Source organism: Pongo abelii, chromosome 17 (genome assembly GCF_028885655.2).
Source record: "Pongo abelii isolate AG06213 chromosome 17, NHGRI_mPonAbe1-v2.0_pri, whole genome shotgun sequence".
Taxonomy (NCBI): Eukaryota; Metazoa; Chordata; class Mammalia; order Primates; family Hominidae; genus Pongo; species Pongo abelii.
In genome coordinates, this window is record NC_072002.2 from 28,011,634 (window position 1) to 28,029,318 (window position 17,685).

General features: G+C 43.0%; 1 protein-coding gene across 4 annotated transcripts in view; it reads left to right on the forward strand.

Moving 5' to 3' along the window:
* The window catches only part of LAMA1 (laminin subunit alpha 1), a 187,567-nt gene that overhangs the window by 85,599 nt on the left and 84,283 nt on the right, over window positions 1–17,685 (forward strand). For all 4 annotated transcript variants that reach the window (XR_010137560.1, XM_054537666.2, XM_024236118.3 and 1 more), the window contains exons 15-19: window positions 17–128; window positions 938–1,048; window positions 10,749–10,876; window positions 12,409–12,495; window positions 13,499–13,710. Coding sequence is in view for 3 of the 4 variants with exons in the window: in XM_054537666.2 (XP_054393641.2) it covers window positions 17–128; window positions 938–1,048; window positions 10,749–10,876; window positions 12,409–12,495; window positions 13,499–13,710 (650 nt within the window). In the remaining variant the exon portion in view is untranslated. The remainder of the gene's footprint in view (window positions 1–16; window positions 129–937; window positions 1,049–10,748; window positions 10,877–12,408; window positions 12,496–13,498; window positions 13,711–17,685) is intronic.

The window sequence follows — 17,685 nt, forward strand, 5'->3', positions numbered from 1 at the left end:
ATCTGTCTGTTTGTAGGTTGGAGTCCGTCTCTCTGGACATAGCCAGCCCTAATGCCATCGACCTGGTGGTGGCCGCTGATGTGGAGCACTGTGAATGTCCACAAGGCTACACAGGGACCTCCTGTGAGGTGACGCTTCTCTCTTCCTGTCTTTTTCCTTTCATTTCTTCCTAAGGGGAAAACAGTGCACTGAAGGGGATGTCATGGCAAACATTTGATTTTTAGCTTTAGCAGCCCAATGTTTGGCTCAGTCTTTTTTGGGCAATAGAAATATTAGAAGTCACATTGTTTAAAAAAATCAGATTCCTCCACCAGGAATGGGCTGGAGCACCGGACAATATTCTGACTTAGTGCTGCCTTCCTGCCTTAGTCAACAAGAAACTTGCGATACCCATGCCATTGACTGTGTTTCTAAGGAGGATGGAACTTGATCATATCTGAACATTTACATATCACCAGCATGTGACCTGGGTAGCTTTAGACAAGCCAGCCCTATTTTGAGACCTTTTATGGCCCCTGGCTATTTTACTTTGGTGGGCTCCACCTTCCATGTAAAATATATGAAAATGCACTTGGAATCCTCAATGAAAGTAATCTGTTGCTAAAAATATTTTGAAATCACTTGGACAAACGTATTGATATGAATACCATAACAAGAATAGGCCGTAAGACTTATTGCACAACCATTATGTTTTTGTGTGTGTGTTTCTACCTTTAAAAAGAAATAAGGAACTGGATCATGGTGATGGTTGCACAACTCGATAAGGTTTTTACTAAAAGTCATTGAATTGTACACTTAAAATGGGTGAATTGTGTAGCATGTAAATGATGCCTCAGCTAGGATGTTTAAGAAAAAAGACATTTCTGTACTCATGGGCAACTGAGCAGTTTCTTTTTGTAACGTAGTGGAAGGAGGGTGACTTTCCCTTCTCTTGCAGTTGTGCCTCTCTGGCTATTACCGCGTGGATGGAATACTCTTTGGAGGAATTTGTCAAGCCTGCGAATGCCACGGCCATGCAGCTGAGTGCGACGTTCATGGCGTTTGCATTGTGAGTCTCTCACTGTAGCTCAGGTGCCCTCTCCTCCTCAATTCAGAGCCATTTGCTGTGTACAAGTGATTTTTTTAAAGTGTTTCCTCTACGGAATAACCCTGACCTCATAGACCCCAAAGAAAATTTACAGATTTAAGCTCATGTCATGAAATGTTTCCCCCGTTTTTTGTTGTTTTTTTTTTGAAAAAAGTTACTTTGGTAATAGTGGAAAAGGGATATACAATTTCATTATAGTTCTTTATTAGAATATTATTAGAATATTATTCATATTATATTATAATAATATTATAATATTATTAGAATATTATTCATATTATTCTTTATTAGAATAATATGAAGTAATTGTTTTTATTTGCTGAGACTATAAAGCAATAGAAAGGTAGAAAATGTTGTCTGCTTATTAAATACAAAGGATAGGATCTTTAGATGACAGTGCTAACATTTATTTATTTATTTATTTATTTATTTATTTATTTGAGACAGGGTCTTACCTTGTCACCCAGGCTGGAGTGCGGTGGCACCAACACTGCTTACTGTAGCCCTGGACCTTCTGGGCTCAAATGGTCCTCCCACCTCAACCCTCCAAGTAGCTGAGGCCACAGACAATGCTAGTATTTTTTTTTAATCATGATATTACATAATATATCCTAAGAAGAAGAATAAAGTATAACGACACTCACTTATATACCATGCTTTATAGTTAGTTGGGATAAATTAATCAAACAGGTACTTCTTTCATGCAATATGAGTTGAAACAGGGCTTAAGAAATAGGTAGTTAATCTTGAGAATGAACTTTGGGGCAGGTGTGGGGCAAGACTTGTTTCTTAACTTCAATCAGGAATTCTTCTAGGCCCTATGCCCTGAAGCCAGGCCACACTCTGGGGTCTCATGGGTTTGATCCTCAGATGTGGAGTGACTGCATATGCTGATCAGCTGTACCCTGGTCGCGTGGCAGGGAAATGTTCATGTTTTTTCCAAAAGAGATTGACTGAGTCACAGAGTCGGGGAAAATTAATTACCAGACCCAGGGAGAAGATCTCAGAATGATGTCCAGGATAGCTGATTGTCTCTAGAATTAGAACTTAATTTTTCTTTATTCTGTAAGTAAAGCTTTCGTTTTGCCCTTTGTTCTGTAAGTAAAGCTTCTGTAGGAATTGCATGAAGGGGTGGTTTACAATCAGACTCAGTCCCTCCGGGATTGCTTTCCTCAGGTGCAAAGCTTCCAACCGCTTGATGAGGTGGTTGCTTTTTTTCACGTCCTTTCCTTTGCCATTTGGGTTTGCAAGGCCTCCTGCCAGCATTTGGGGTGGGGTGGGGTGGGGGATACAGCAGGCTGTGGTTCTGCCACTTATGTCTTTTGTAGCTAGGCTGAAAGAGTAGATTTCTCATGCTTCCATTAATATATGTTTACAAATATATATTCATATTAAAGTGATAATGCTAAATAGCAACTGGCCTTAAAGCTTTAATTTTAATAAATAATAATTTTATACCTTTAAACATGTTTTGGAAATAATTTTAGACTTAACAGAAGAGCTATAAAAGAGTTACAGAAGTACAGAGAGTTCTGAAGTAACCTTCCCCCAGCATCCCCTAGTGCTACCATCTTGCATAACCAGAGTGGAGTTATCAGAATGAAGAAGTAGCACGATGAGATGAACTACACTGCGCACCACATTCTGATTTCGTCAGTTTTTCACTCATGCTCCTTTTTTTTGTAGGATCAAACCCGGGACCCCACACCATTCAGTGACTTTGCCTTTTTAGTCTCCTCTCGTCTAGGAAAGTTCCTCAGACTTCCTTGTCCTTCATGACTAGGACACTTTTGAAGAGCCCTGGGCATTCTGTGGAATGTCCCCCAGCCGGGGCTTGTCTGATGCTTTCCTGTGACTAGGTTGAGGTTACACATTTTTGACCAGAAGACGTGGAGGTGCTGTGCCCTCTCATTGCGAGCAGATATGATATCATTGTGTCTTCTTCCTGGGGATGTTAATCTGGGTCACTTGAATTAGGTGATGTCTGCTAGGTTTTTCCACTCTAAAGTTACTATTTTTCCCTTCTTAAACAATTAATGTTTGAGAGGGCAAAAATAATAAAAATTTAAATTAGAATTTAAGGAAATACAAAAAACGTGGTAGCATCATATATCTGTTTAATCTAACCTTGCTGTTTTGTTTTTTTTTTTTCTAATCTATTGTAAAAAGAAACCTTGAATTCTTCCTTTTGTGTAGTTGTTCATAGCCCTGGGCCTTGCATATAACTATCTAGCTTCCAGGAGTTAATTCTTTATCTACAGTTCATTAGAGACGAGGTTCCAGTTGCTCTTAGAGCCCCTGTTTTTCTCTCTGAGCTCTCTTAGCTCTTTATTCAAAGGAGAAGCCTATTTATTTTCCTTGCAGCTTGGCATGATTTAGAAAAGAGAATGGCATCACAGTAAATTGTGCATGTCTTGGGCCCTCATGTCTTTCTTTTTTCAATCAAGAGATGTTTTTCCTCCCCAAGGAGAGGAACAGTCTCATTCCTTCACGTACCAGATCCACCAACAGGGACAGTCAGATAAAGGGCTGGTGGCACACGCCTGAAAAAACACTGAAACAGACCCTCAGTGGGTTTTTCAACAGAACTGCATACTAGTTTCCCCAAAGAGAAAGAAAGCACAATGACTCCTTGATCAAAGAAAACATACCATAAACATGTTCCAAATGAGCATTATCAAATATTTTAAAAATGAAATTGCAGTTACTCTGCAGAATACTTTTAGCTCAACCATGTAACCTTTTACTAAGACCAGTTGCATCTTGAATTAATTTGGATTCATTATCAAACCCAAGGTCCTATGAAGGATGGGTGTAGGGAAAAGAAAGAGAGATCAGACTGTCACTGTGTCTATGTGGAAAGGAAAGACTTAAGAGACTCTATTTTGAAAAAGACTTGTACTTTAAACAATTGCTTTGCTGAGATGTTGTTAATTTGTAGCTTTGCCTCAGCCACTTTGCCTTAGCAACTTTGACCTAGCAGCTTTGACCTAACTTGGAGCTCACAAAAACATGTGTTGTATAAAATCAAGGATTAAGGGACCTACGGCTGTGCAGGACGTGCCTTGTTAACAAAATATTTACAAGCAGTATACTTGGAAAAGGTCATTGCCATTCTTTAGTCTCAATAAACCAGGGGCACAATGCACTGTAGAAAGCCGCAAGGACCTCTGCCTTTGAAAGCAAGGTATTGTCTAAGGTTTCTCCCCATGTGATAGTCTGAAATATGGCCTCGTAGGATGAGAAAGACCTGACTGTCCCCCAGCCCGACACCCGTAAAGGGTCTGTGCTGAGGTGGATTAGTAAAAGAGGAAAGCCTCTTGCAGTTGAGATGGAGGAAGACCACTGTCTCCTGCTTGCCCTTAGGAACTGAATGTCTCGATGTAAAACCTGATTGTACATGTGTTCAACTCTGAGATAGAAGAAAAGCTGCCTTGTAGCAGGAGGCGAGACATGTTTGCAGTAATACTGCCTTGTTATTCTTTACTTCACTGAGATGTTTAGGTGGAGAGAAACATAAATCTGGCCTACGTGCACGTCCAGGCATAGTACTTTCCCTTGAACTTAATCATGATGTAGATTCTTTTGCTCACATGTATTTTGTTGACCTTCTCCTTATTATCACCTTGCTCTCTTACTACATTCCTTTTTGCTGAAATAATGAAAATAATAATCAATAAAAACTGAAGGAGCTCAGAGGCCAGTGCCGGTGCAGGTCCTTGGTGTGCTGAATGCCGGTCCCGTGGACCCACTGTTGTTTCTTTATACTTTGTCTCTGTGTCTTATTTCTTTTCTCCGTCTCTCATCCCACCCGACTAGAAATACCCACAGGTGTGGAGAGGTAGGCCACCCCTTCATCTGCCGCCCGACGTTAGTAGAAGTACCTACTGTCAGTGACACCAGTGAATTTACTTATCATATGATAAGTAGAATGTCATTCAGGTCACAAATGAATAATTTACAGAATTCTTCCTATCAAAGATCATTAAAATTTAAGCCTAAAAAGAAATTATGCCCCAAAGAAATTCCAAAAAAATCAAAAGACCCTGAAGTCCTAGTTTAAGAAAAATGTGTGGCTGATACTGCAGTGGTACTACAAAACAATAAATTGAAAACTATTATAGACTAGGCCCCTCGAGGCCAGTTATATTATGATTGTATAGGCCAGACCCACTCATGTTCACAGGCTCCATCCGTCTGGCCCACTAATCCGGCCTATAATAGTAATTTAACTAAAAAACTAGACCAAGTTTATAGAAGGCTAGAATCACCCTATCCATAGAAATGAAGTGAACAAAAGAGTTCGTCACCCCGACCAAAGTTAGTTAGTCCCGTTGTTAGTCCTGAACACCCAGAATTATAGAAGCTTACTGTGGTCTCATACCACATTAGAATTTAGTCTAGAAATCAAGTTATAAGAACAAGAAATCATAAGCCATATTATACTATTAACCTAAATTCCAATCTGACAATTCCTTTGCAAAGTTGTATAAAACCCCCTTATATGCTGGTTGTAAGAAACATAGTTATTAAACCAAATTCCCAAACTATAACCTGTGAAAATTGTAGATTGTTTACTTGCATTGATTCAACTTTTAATTGGCAGCATCGTATTCTGTTAGTAAAGGCAAAAGAAGGTGTGTAGATCCCTGTGTCCATGGACCGACCGTAAGAAGCTTCTCCATCCGTACATATCTTAACAGAAGTATTAAAAAGAGTTCTAACCAGATCTAAAAGATTCATTTTTACTTTAATTGCAGTGATTATAAGTCTTATTGCAGTCACAGCTACTGCTGCGGCTGCTGGAATTGCTTTACACTCCTCTGTTCAAACTGCAGAATATGTGAATAATTGGCAAAAGAATTCCTCAAAATTGTGGAATTCTTAGACTCAAATAGATCAAAAATTAGCAAATCAAATTAATGATCTTAGACAAACTGTATTTAGATAAGAGATAGGCTCATAAGCTTAGAATATCTTTTTCAGCTACAGTGTGACTAGAATACGTCAGATTTTTGTATTACACCTCAAGTCTGTAATGAATCTGAACATCACTAGGACATAGTTAGACGCCATCTACAAAGAAAAGAAGATAATCTTACCTTAGATATTTCTAAATTAAAAGAACAAATTTTTGAAACATCAAAAGCCCAGTTAAATCTGGTGCCAGAAACTGAGGCAATAGTAAAAGCTGTTAATAGCCTCACAAATCTTAACCCTGTCACTTAAATTAAAACTATTAGAAATTCCACTATTGCAAATTTTATATTAATCCTTGTATGTCTGTCCTTTCTATTGTTAGTCTACAGGTGTATCCAGCAGCTCCAAAGAAACAGCAACCAGCAAGAACAGGCCATGATGACGATGGCAGTTTTGTCAAAAAGAAAAAGGAGAAATGTAGGGAAAAGAAAGAGATCAGACTGTCACTGTGTCTATGTAGAAAGGAAAGACATAAGAGACTCCATTTTGAAAAAGACCTGTACTTTAAACAATTGCTTTGCTGAGATGTTGTTAATTTGTAGCTTTGCGCCAGCCACTTTGCCCCAGCAACTTTGACCCAACTTGGAGCTCACAAAAACATGTGTTGTATAAAATCAAGGTTTAAGAGACCTACGGCTGTGCAGGACGTGCCTTGTTAACAAAATATTTACAAGCAGTATACTTGGAAAAGGTCATTGCCATTCTCTAGTCTCAATAAACCAGGGGCACAATGCACTGTAGAAAGCCGCAAGGACCTCTGCCCTTGAAAGCAAGGTATTGTCTAAGGTTTCTCCCCATGTGATAGTCTGAAATATGGCCTCGTAGGATGAGAAAGACCTGACTGTCCCCCAGCCCGACACCCGTAAAGGGTCTGTGCTGAGGTGGATTAGTAAAAGAGGAAAGCCTCTTGCAGTTGAGATGGAGGAAGGCCACTGTCTCCTGCTTGCCCCTAGGAACTGAATGTCTCGATGTAAAACCCGATTGTACATGTGTTCAACTGTGAGATAGAAGAAAAGCTGCCTTGTAGCAGGAGGCGAGACATGTTTGCAGTAATACTGCCTTGTTATTCTTTACTCCACTGAGATGTTTAGGTGGTGAGAAACATAAATCTGGCCTACGTGCACGTCCAGGCATAGTACTTTCTCTTGAACTTAATCATGATATAGACTCTTTTGCTCACATGTATTTTGTTGACCTTCTCCTTATTATCACCCTGCTCTCTTACTACATTCCTTTTTGCTGAAATAATGAAAATAATAATCAATAAAAACTGAAGGAACTCAGAGGCCAGTGCCGGTGCAGGTCCTTGGTGTGCTGAGTGCTGGTCCCGTGGACCCACTGTTGTTTCTTTATACTTTGTCTCTGTGTCTTGTTTCTTTTCTCCGTCTCTCATCCCACCCGACTAGAAATACCCACAGGTGTGGAGAGGCAGGCCACCCCTTCAATGGGAAGGAAAAAAGGGTCTAAGACTCTGTTGTCTGAGGACCAGCAGTGTGGGCATCATCTGGGAGCTTGCTAGAAGTGCAGAAACTCAGGCCCCACCTCAGATCCCCTGAACCAGAGTCTACAGGTAACCCAGGTGCACTTATTAATAGATTCATATTCCAGTTTAGATGCTCTGGTCTAGGATAACCCTAAGTAAAACTTGTGAAACCCTGGAGTAAAATGGATGTAATACAAATGCTTGCAATTCCAGATTAAATGTAGTATATGGGAAAACTTTCATCAACCTGAGGAATGATGGAAATGTATATGGTTTAGAAACTGAAAATACTAAATTGCTAGATGAAAAATGACCAATAAAAGTGTGTAAAATGAGTGGCTGTAGGAGAAGGGGACACGGGGAAATGGGAGCTGAGGTGCACACCAAGAGGAGCAGCCACACACGTGTGCAGAACAAGCCCTGCTCCCTTCAAGTCTGTAGCTGCCCGGGGGTCAGTGCTGCCTGGTCCTGGCCCCAGTGCTGACCTCCGCACCCTTCTCCTTTGCTCCTGCACACCTCCTAACCACTGACTGCACTTTCTTTTAGAATGTTTTAAATGAGGGGGGGAAAGTTTTTCATATTTTTTCATGTATGTACCGTTACCAGTGCTCTTCATTCACTGGTATAAATCTATGATTTCATCTAGTAGGTACCACCTTTCTACAGCCTGGATTGTTAGCCTTTCTGTAGTGCAGATCTGCTGGTTGACAAGTTCTCTTAACTCTCCTTTATCTGAAAAAGGCTTGCCTTCAGTTTTGAAATTGATTTTTACAGATTTCTCTTTCAGTACTTTAAAATTGTTCTGTTGCCTTGTGGCTTACATGACTTCAAGTGAGAAGTTGGTGGTCATCTGCTTATTTCTGTGTGTTATTCTGCCTTTTTTCTCTGCCTGCTGTTAGGAGGGTCTCTGTGTCCCTGGGTTTGAACACTTTGACTGTGCCTTGGTGTGTATTTCTTTATGCTGGGGGTTCATTGAGCTTCTAGAATTTGTGAGTTTGTAGCTATCAAGTTATGAAAAGTTTTGACCAAATAGCTTTTCAGCTTCCCGCTCCAATCTAATTGCATGTAACATTGATCCACAGATGATAGAGGCTGGGATCTTTTGTATTTTCCTAAAGTTTGCATTTCTATTGTTGTCTTCAAATTCACTCATCTTTTCTCCTACAGTGTTGAAGCTGATGTGATGCCCACCCGTTCAGTACTTCATTTTGGATATGGTAGCTTCTAGTTCTAGAAGTTCCACTTGGTCCTACTTTATATCTTGCATTTCTCTTTTCACAGTGTTTATGTTTCCTTCAAGTCTTTGAGCATGCTTATAATAGCTTTTTTGTTTTTGTTTTGAGATGGAGTCTCTCTCTGTTGCCCAGGCTGGAGTGCAGTCATGTGATCTTGGCTCACTGCAACCTCTGCCTCCCAGGTTCAAGCAATTCTCCCACCTCAGCCTCCTAAGTAGCTGAGATTACAGGTGCACACCACCACGCCTGGCTAATTTTTGTATTTTTAGTAAAGATGGAGTTTCTCCCTGTTGGCCAGGCTGGTCTCAAACTCCTGACCTCAGGTGATCCACCCACCTCGGCCTCCCAAAGTGCTGGGATTACAGGCGTGAACCACCGCGCCTGGCCTGTAACAGTGTTTTAAAAGCCTGCCAATTCCATCATCTCTGTGATTTGTGGGCATGTTTCTAATGACTGGGGCTTGTTTGTTTTTCCTGATTGTGGATCGCTTTGTTGTTGTTGTTGTTGTTGTTGTTGTTGTTGTTGCTCATGTCTAGTTATTTTCATTCCCCACAAAAAAAAAAAAAAAAAACCCACCTCTTTATTTGGAAATAATTAGGAATTTACCCAAGATTTGTAAGAATAAGAATGGTAAGTAGAACACCTGCCATTTATCTAGACTCCCGTGTTGTTGCCATTTTCCCCATTTGCCTTATTAATATCATTATCTGTCTACCTATCTGATTTAATATGTTTTTCTAAACTCCTTGAGAATAGGTTGCATAGACAATCGCCATTTTGGTGCGTATATTGCAAGAATAAGGCTCGTTTCTTGTATAACCATAGTACACTTATCAACTTAAGTAAATGTAACGCTGATACTCTACTTTTTCTAACCTATCACCTGTTTCTCAGTTTTGTCAGTTGACCCAATTATGTCTTGTATAGCATCCTTCCCTCCAGCACAGGCCCCCATCTAGGATCAGATGTTGCATTTTATCATCGTGTCTCCTTAGGCTTTTAATAGGAAATGTTTCTACTGCCTTTCTTTGTATTTTATGCTATTGGCATTTTGAATAATATAATCTTTTTTTTTGTTTTTTTGAGATGGAGTCTTGCTCTGTCGCCCAGGCAGTGGTGCCATCTCGGCTGATTGCAAGCTCCATCTCCCAGGTTCACGCCATTCTCCTGCCTCAGCCTCCCGAGTAGCTGGGACTACAGGCACCCGCCACCACGCCCAGCTAATTTTTTGTATCTTTAGTAGAGACAGCATTTCACCGTGTTAGCCAGGGTGGTGTTGATCTCCTGACCTCGCGATCCACCCGCCTCGGCCTCCCAGAGTGCTGGGATTACAGGCATGAGCCACCGCACCTGGCCGAGTATAATCATTTTTTTAAAAATAGAATGTCCTTGGTTCTGGGCCCTTCTTTTGTTTCTCATGGATTATTCAGGCCGGAATACTTTGTCAAGGATGAGTCTCTCAGAGCACTGCCAGTGGGAGTCCCAGTGTCTGTCTGGCCCTCACTGGTGATGTTAATTCTGATTACACAGGCAAGGTATTGGTCAATTTTTCCACTATATATGAACAATTCTTTCCTTTTGCAACTAAAAAACAGTTGGAGGAGGACACTGTGAGACCATGTGCATATCCCACTCTTCATCAGAATTCCCCTTAGAGGTAGCAGTCGGAAGGTTCTGGCCGAAGCAGCACTTGCTGTCATGTTTGCAAAAGCTTGATCCTCCACCTCCTGCCCTTGTCTGTGCTCATCAGTCAGAGGGAAAGCTCTCAGGTTCCTCATTTATACAAATTACACCTGCTGATACTAATCTGAAAACAGGAGGCCTTCCTCATATAGCTCAGAGTTTGGTGACTGGTTTTAGCATTTTGTCTTTTTTTTTTCCACTTGGACTTCAAGTTGCTTATAGATAAATCTGAAAATCCTTTAAGACAACCTGAGCTGATTCTTCTGGTGCATGTTCCTAGGCATGTGCGCACAACACCACCGGCGACCACTGTGAGCAGTGCTTGCCTGGCTTCTACGGGGAGCCTTCCCGAGGGACACCTGGGGACTGCCAGCCCTGCGCCTGCCCTCTCACCATAGCCTCCAACAAGTAAGCTTCAGACCTCATCAGCGGTTCCTGCCAGCATGGCCAGGATTCCCACCCAGATGCGTACTAATGACTTCAGAGCAAGACTTTGTGTGTAATAAGTGTGTGAATTTTGCCCAGTGACAACTGATTTGGATTAAAGACAGAAGGGTGGGTTATTTTCTTGTAAACCAAAGTTCGGCATATTAAAGCAGGCAAGAAGAGGTGTGTGCCAGCAAGGACCTATGCACGCCGTTTTCCCTCTTGGTTCCTCTTGGTCATCAGTTGTTTCACAAGTATATATTGTCTACTTACCAGTGGGCTAGGAGGTAGAGGGATACAGAAAGGAGTAAAACACTGTCCCTCGACTTAGGGAGTTTTTGATCTAATGACCAAAATATGTACGTATGAGGCTAAACAAGAATAGACTAAATCCATTCATTGATTCAACAGATATTTATGGAGTGCCTACTGTGTCCTGAGTTTTATAGCAGGTGTTCTGAATAGCAAACTGTTCTCACCTGGCCATGGGCCCTAGGGGACTCAGTGTGGTCGTGACTGTAGTGAGGCCTGTCCACCAGATGGTGGGGTGGAGGGAGAGCAGTGTCCAGCCTACCTAGGTGGGTTCAGGAAGCTCTTATCTCAGATTTGCAGGAGAAGGAATTCCACAGGCAGCATAGACGGGCGTTCTAGGCAGATGGAGCTGGGCGTGCCATGGCATGGCAGCAGGAACAGGCATCGCCCATTTGAGGAATTGCAGCAGGCCATGGAACAGAAGGCATGGAGGGAGGTGGAAGCAGATGTACCACGCAAGGCCTTATAGCCACGCTGGGGCAAGTGCATCCCACAGGCCAGCAGCTTAAAAGCCTCTGTCTCTCGCTGACTTTTAGAACTCTTCCTCCACCCAGTCTCAAAAGAATTCCCCCAGGGGTTTTTATTTGAAATTCCAGTATATAAAAAGGATGCAGTCAGGGTTACTCATGATGAAATTGGGGGTGGGTACTGTCATCCACCCAGCACAGGCTCCTCAAGGTTTAGGAATAGGGTTGGAAGGGGCATCAGTTAGCAGGGGGTCCCCGGAGAGGTGCGAGAGCCTCCTGACCACTTTGTGTTTGAGCGAGCTCACTTTTGCCGCGATATGGGCAGGGCTCTAAGGTGGGAAGTCAGTGCCAGGGAACTCGAGGTGGGGAACCCAGCATCCTAGGAGCACCTGAGCAGGCCTCCTAGAGGAAGCGTCAGCTGAGTTGGGCACTGAGGCTGAGCTGGGTTAACCCAGGCAGACAGCGGGAGAAGCAGGCACGCTGTGGGCTGAGAATGAGAGGAGTAGGGAGCAGGGAGTGAGGAGCGAGTGTCAGTGCCTGGATCATGGGACCAGGAGTCGGTGAGGGGTTGAGGCTCACAGGGTGGGCTGGGTGACCAGAGGCCCTGGATTCTGAGCTAAGGAGGTATCAATGAAAGTCTGTAAGCACAGGAGTAGTAGAAATTAAGCATTTTAAATATTTAGAAATTCGGCTTCATCCATTGGAAAATTTTGTTCATTTCTAATGTTTTGACAGTTTCAGCCCCACCTGCCACCTCAGTGATGGAGATGAAGTGGTCTGTGACCGGTGTGCCCCGGGCTACTCAGGAGCTTGGTGTGAGAGGTACTCTGCATCCACTGGCTTCAACACATTTTCAAAATTAAATATAAATTCTATGTGTTTATTTTTAAATGCATAGTTAAGTGTGGTTTTGGAGTTTTGATGCATAATTGTTATTTCATAGAATCATTGAGAAAAATCGATATTTCATGTTTTAAAATTAATGTTAAACCTTACTGGGAATTTTTAAAGAATGGTACTCTTTTCCTGGCTAATCTGAGTTCTCATCAAGAACAATAGGCCAGGTGTGGTGGCCCACACATGTAATGCCAGGACTTTGGGAGGCCGAGGCAGGTTGATCACCTGAGGTTAGGAGTCCGAGACCAGCCTGACCAACATGGTAAAACCCCGTCTCTACAAAAACAAAACAAAACAAAAGGCTGGGCATGATGGCGGGTGCCTGTAATCCTAGCTACTTGGGAGGCTGAGGCAGGAGAATCACTTGAACTTGGGAGGTGGAGGTTGCAATGAGTGGAGATTGCGCCATTGCCCTCCAGCTTAGGAGACAGAGTGAGACTCTATCTCAAAAAACAAAACAAAACAAAAACAATAGGAAGCAGCAAGGAGTCGGTATCTGTGGTTCACACATTTGAATATCCCATTGCTCCGGGCTGTTCTGGGGATGACAGGTGGTTTGGTTTAGTAGCTGTCTTCTGGCTCCTGAAAGCCAGTGCTGTCTTTCCCATGTGTGCGTCTCAGTGCCCAGCTCTGGCTGAGCCTGTAGGAGGCTGTGTGGCATCCGGAGTGGTCAGCGGTGGGTCAGAGTTGGCCCTGGACACGGGTGCACGTCCCCTGGATTTGTGCCTCATTTTGGACGCTCTCCCTCTTCATCACGACAGGTGAAGGAGATCTGGGAATGCCCGAGTGTGGAGTTGTATCCCTTTCACAGTAAATCTCAGGGAACAGAGTCCGTCTGATTTATTAGCCATTGAGGGAGTCCCTGGATAGTGCGGTAAGGCCTTAAGTAATTGCATTTGTCTGATGCTGCTTTCAATCTTTGATACAGATGTGCAGATGGTTACTATGGAAACCCAACCGTGCCTGGCGAATCTTGTGTTCCCTGTGACTGCAGCGGCAATGTGGACCCCTCGGAGGCTGGTCACTGTGACTCAGTCACCGGGGAGTGCCTGAAGTGCCTGGGGAACACAGACGGCGCCCACTGTGAAAGGTGTGCTGACGGGTTCTACGGGGATGCTGTGACAGCCAAGAACTGCCGCGGTGAGTACGCGAGTGTGAAGTCAGGTCAGCTGTTTATTGCCATAGGAAGTCTTCAACCGTATAGTCACATGTGTCACACAGGGCCCGGCCTAGGAGGTCACACTCTCTTGAAGGGTTACTTGCATTAATGCTGTGTCTCTGATCAAATACAGACGCACAACCCAGTTCTTCCCTAGCTACCCTATTCTGAGCTTGGTTAGTCATAACCCACAGGGGTCAGTGGCCTGGAAAGATGCAGCCTGCCACTCGAGCTGCCAGTGTGACTTGATGGAGTTCTGGCTCTGCTCCCAGTGGCTGAAATGAAAGTGGGGAAGCTCAGAGCCTGTCACATTCGTAAGGGAGATACTTCAGGGGCTGCATGAGGCAGATGGGATTCCAAGATGAAGGGTGGGAAATGGAAGACTGTAACCCCAGAAACTGTGTAAAGCACCGTGTGGTGCATCTTAGCCCTCTGTGCCAAAACTACCCGACCCCTATGTCACTCTGCTGAATTTGAGACTTGAAATTACGGATCATGGAGAAAACTAGATTCTCCTATACAGCAGATGACCTGGCCGGAGGGATGATTCAGCCCTCAGATTTTGAAGGAGTGAAAGAATAAAAGTGGCAATTATAAATTATTTTGAGTATTTCATATAAATGCCAGTCACACTATGGTGCTACAACGTGGGGACACAAGAGGGCACCAGCTGTACAGAAAACATACTTTCCCAGACACACATGGAGACATTGGAAATGTTTTACAGCCCTGGGCCAGTCAAGCTGATCTCCAGCAGGTGGCCACCTTGACTGGCTATCATACCAGGATTATTATGATAACAGTATTTCTACAATGCTTCACAATTTACAGAATTTTTTTTATCATTTTCATGTCATTTCTTTTCATCATTACTGCAAGCCTTGGTGATTCATTCCTCCGTTTATTCATTGTTTATTAAGTGTCTAGTATTTCCCAGACACTATACTAAGAACTGCGACAGGTAGTTGGGAAATTGTGGTTCAAGTCTACTGGGAAGCTACACATGATGATGGTATGGGGGAACAACATACCTGCGGATCCAGGCGTTGGAGTCTAACTAATGTGAGTTTTATTCCAGGACCAACTGTGTGACATTGGGCTAATTTATTAGCCTCTCTGAGGCACTGTTTTGTTATTCATAAAATGGACATAATTATATGTGTATATCAAGGCCTTTCTGAGAAGTCAGTGTGATAACATTTAAAGTTCTAGACATGAAATAAATGGTAGCTATTATAATTACTAGTAATAAACCAATTATATTTTATAATATAGAATATATATTATATTAATATAATATATTATTATATTTTCACACCACTGCTGTCCAATAGAAATACAATGTAAACCACACATGTAATTTAAAATTTTTTAGTAGCCACATTTTTCAATAGTAAAAAGAAGTAGGTGAAATATATTTTAATAATACATTTTATCTAAGCTGATATATTAAAAATTAGCATTTTGTCATGTGATCAGGTTTTAAAAGTATTAAGCAATATTTATTTTCTTTTTTAGTACTGAGTCATCAAAATTGAGTGTACATTTTATAGCCCAGCTCAAATAGAATGCTAAATTTTCCTCAGAAATACTTGATCTGCATGTAGGTTACAGAAAATTTACAATTGAAAAGGTAGTTCAAACATATTTAAAAGTTTTCCATCCTGTACCAAAAATTATTTTCTTTAATATTGGCATCCATGTTGACAAAACCGCTTCAGTATTTAAATTTAAACTCAGAGATTTGTTTCTTCGGTTGCATCAGCCACATCGCCAGCATTTGGTAGACACGTGTGGTTAGCGGCCACAGGACAGGCCTGTGAAGGTCAAGGGGATGAATGACTGTGGGGGGTTGCACTTGAAGGCACGGAGGTGGGCAGGCCCATCAGCCCAGGGTGGCCCGGGCTGCCTCCTGAAGGGGGTGCTGTTCATCTGAGACTTGAAGGATGGGAAGAAGAGCCCCAAGAAGAGTGACCAGCGTGGGAAGACGGGCCCAGGCAAGTGGGCAGGCCCTGCCCGAGGTAGACACTGGAGAGAGAGTGACCAGAATGGAAAAGACAGAGACAGGGAGGGGAGGTCTTGGGCTGACAGGTGGGAAGCAGCCACGTCGGAAGGGTCTCCTGTGCAGTGTTGAGGTGCTGAGGTCACCTCGTCCTCCCTGTCCTGGGACTCACCAGCAACTTGTGCAGACATGGAGCGGGCCAGGGTGTGATTGGAGCTGTGTGTTTGAATATCGCCCTGCTGCCAGTGTTGAGGAGAGACTGGCTGCCAGGGGTGTTGGGATAGGAGACAAGACCGGAAATGAATCTCTCTGGTAAGCATTGATGAGGGCTTCAGGTAGGGCCTTCGCCGTGGAGATAAAAGAGAAGATGTAAAATAGGTCTTGATGACAGGTTGGAAGGTGGAGGAAGGACGGTTAGAGCAGCTGGGGTTTGGGTCTGGGCCTGGGCTAGTGGGGCTGATGCTGACTAGGCTGTCTCTGGTTTCTGAACACTTACAGCTTTTATCCTTTCTCATCCCTTCTCTTGCATCCCCTCGCTTCGATGAGACAAAGTCCTGTGAACTGTTTCCGCGTATCTCACAAGCCATCCTTCCATTTCTATAACAGGGTTCCCTCTGTGGACTTCTTGTAGGGCCCCCCATTCTTCTATAATACTATAGTCTGTTAGGTTAAACCAAGTGCAAGTGCCGGTGTTGTATGTGATTGACCTTCTCTAAAGCAAGCACGTATAGTTCAACCCAGTATTTCTCTGTTTCCTCCCACCCCCTGTAACTCTGACTCACTTGAAGCTTGGTAGGAGGAGAAACTGATCATCAGGTTCACCTTCTGCCTCTGCTGTGGAGCAGCGGCTGCAGCCGGAGGTGTGGACAGGCCGTCCAGGTAGAGTAGAGCGCTAAGGGAGATGAGGGTGGTGAGAAACCTCACAGAACTCTTAATATTAAAGGAATCTTATATTAAATAAGTTAAATGAGTATAATTTTTATATTGTGAGCTACTCCTGAGAATTAAAATATATATAAAATACCTGGCTATTCAGTAATTGGCCTAAAATAATACTGTTTTAAATTAGTACTATTTATAACATAAATACTATTTTAATTAAGAATTACTATAATAGGCCAGGCGTGGTGGTTCACACCTGTAATCTCAGCACTTTGGGAGGCTGAGGCGGGTGAATCACCTAAGGTCAGGAGTTCAAGACCAGCCTGGCCAACATGGCAAAACCCCGTCTCTACTAAAAATACAAAAATTAGCTGGGCGTGGTGGTGAGTGTCTGTAATCCTAGCTACTTGGGAGGCTGAGGTGGGAGGATCACTTGAGCCTGGGAGGCGGAGGTGGCAGTGAACTGAGATTGTGCCACTGCACTCCAGCCTGGGTGACGGACTGAGACCCTGTCTCAAAAAAAAAAAAAAAAAAAAAAAACACGATTACCCTAATAATTATTACTGCAGAGAGAGAACTAGTAATAGATAGCAGTGTGACCTATGGAAAGTTATCTAATCTTTCCAAGTTGTAGATTTCACACCGAAAATAGAGAACATTATTTTGCCTCCCTCCTTGGTTTGTGGTGAAAGTACAAAGAAATACTGAATGTGACAGGCACAGACTAACAGACACATCATACAGTGAATATGATTTTTTAAATTATCATCAGTAGTTTGCGTTGATCATACTTGCATTGAACTTTAAATATTCCCCAGAGAAAGAGGCGGCTTTAAATGAAACATGGAGGGGAGACACACGAGAAACAAGAGGGCAGGCAGGAGAGTGGGCGTCTCAAATACCTCAGTAAGAGGGTGATGCAAAAGGGAGAGGGAGGTCACGGGGTCCCTTCCACAGAGCCATGGGGTAAGAGGGGGTCCGAAGTCTGCTCCCTGAATTTGGTGCCTGGGAAATCCCTGGAGACTTTAGGGAGAACAGCTGTAGCAGACAAGGGGCCAGGAGGACACTATGC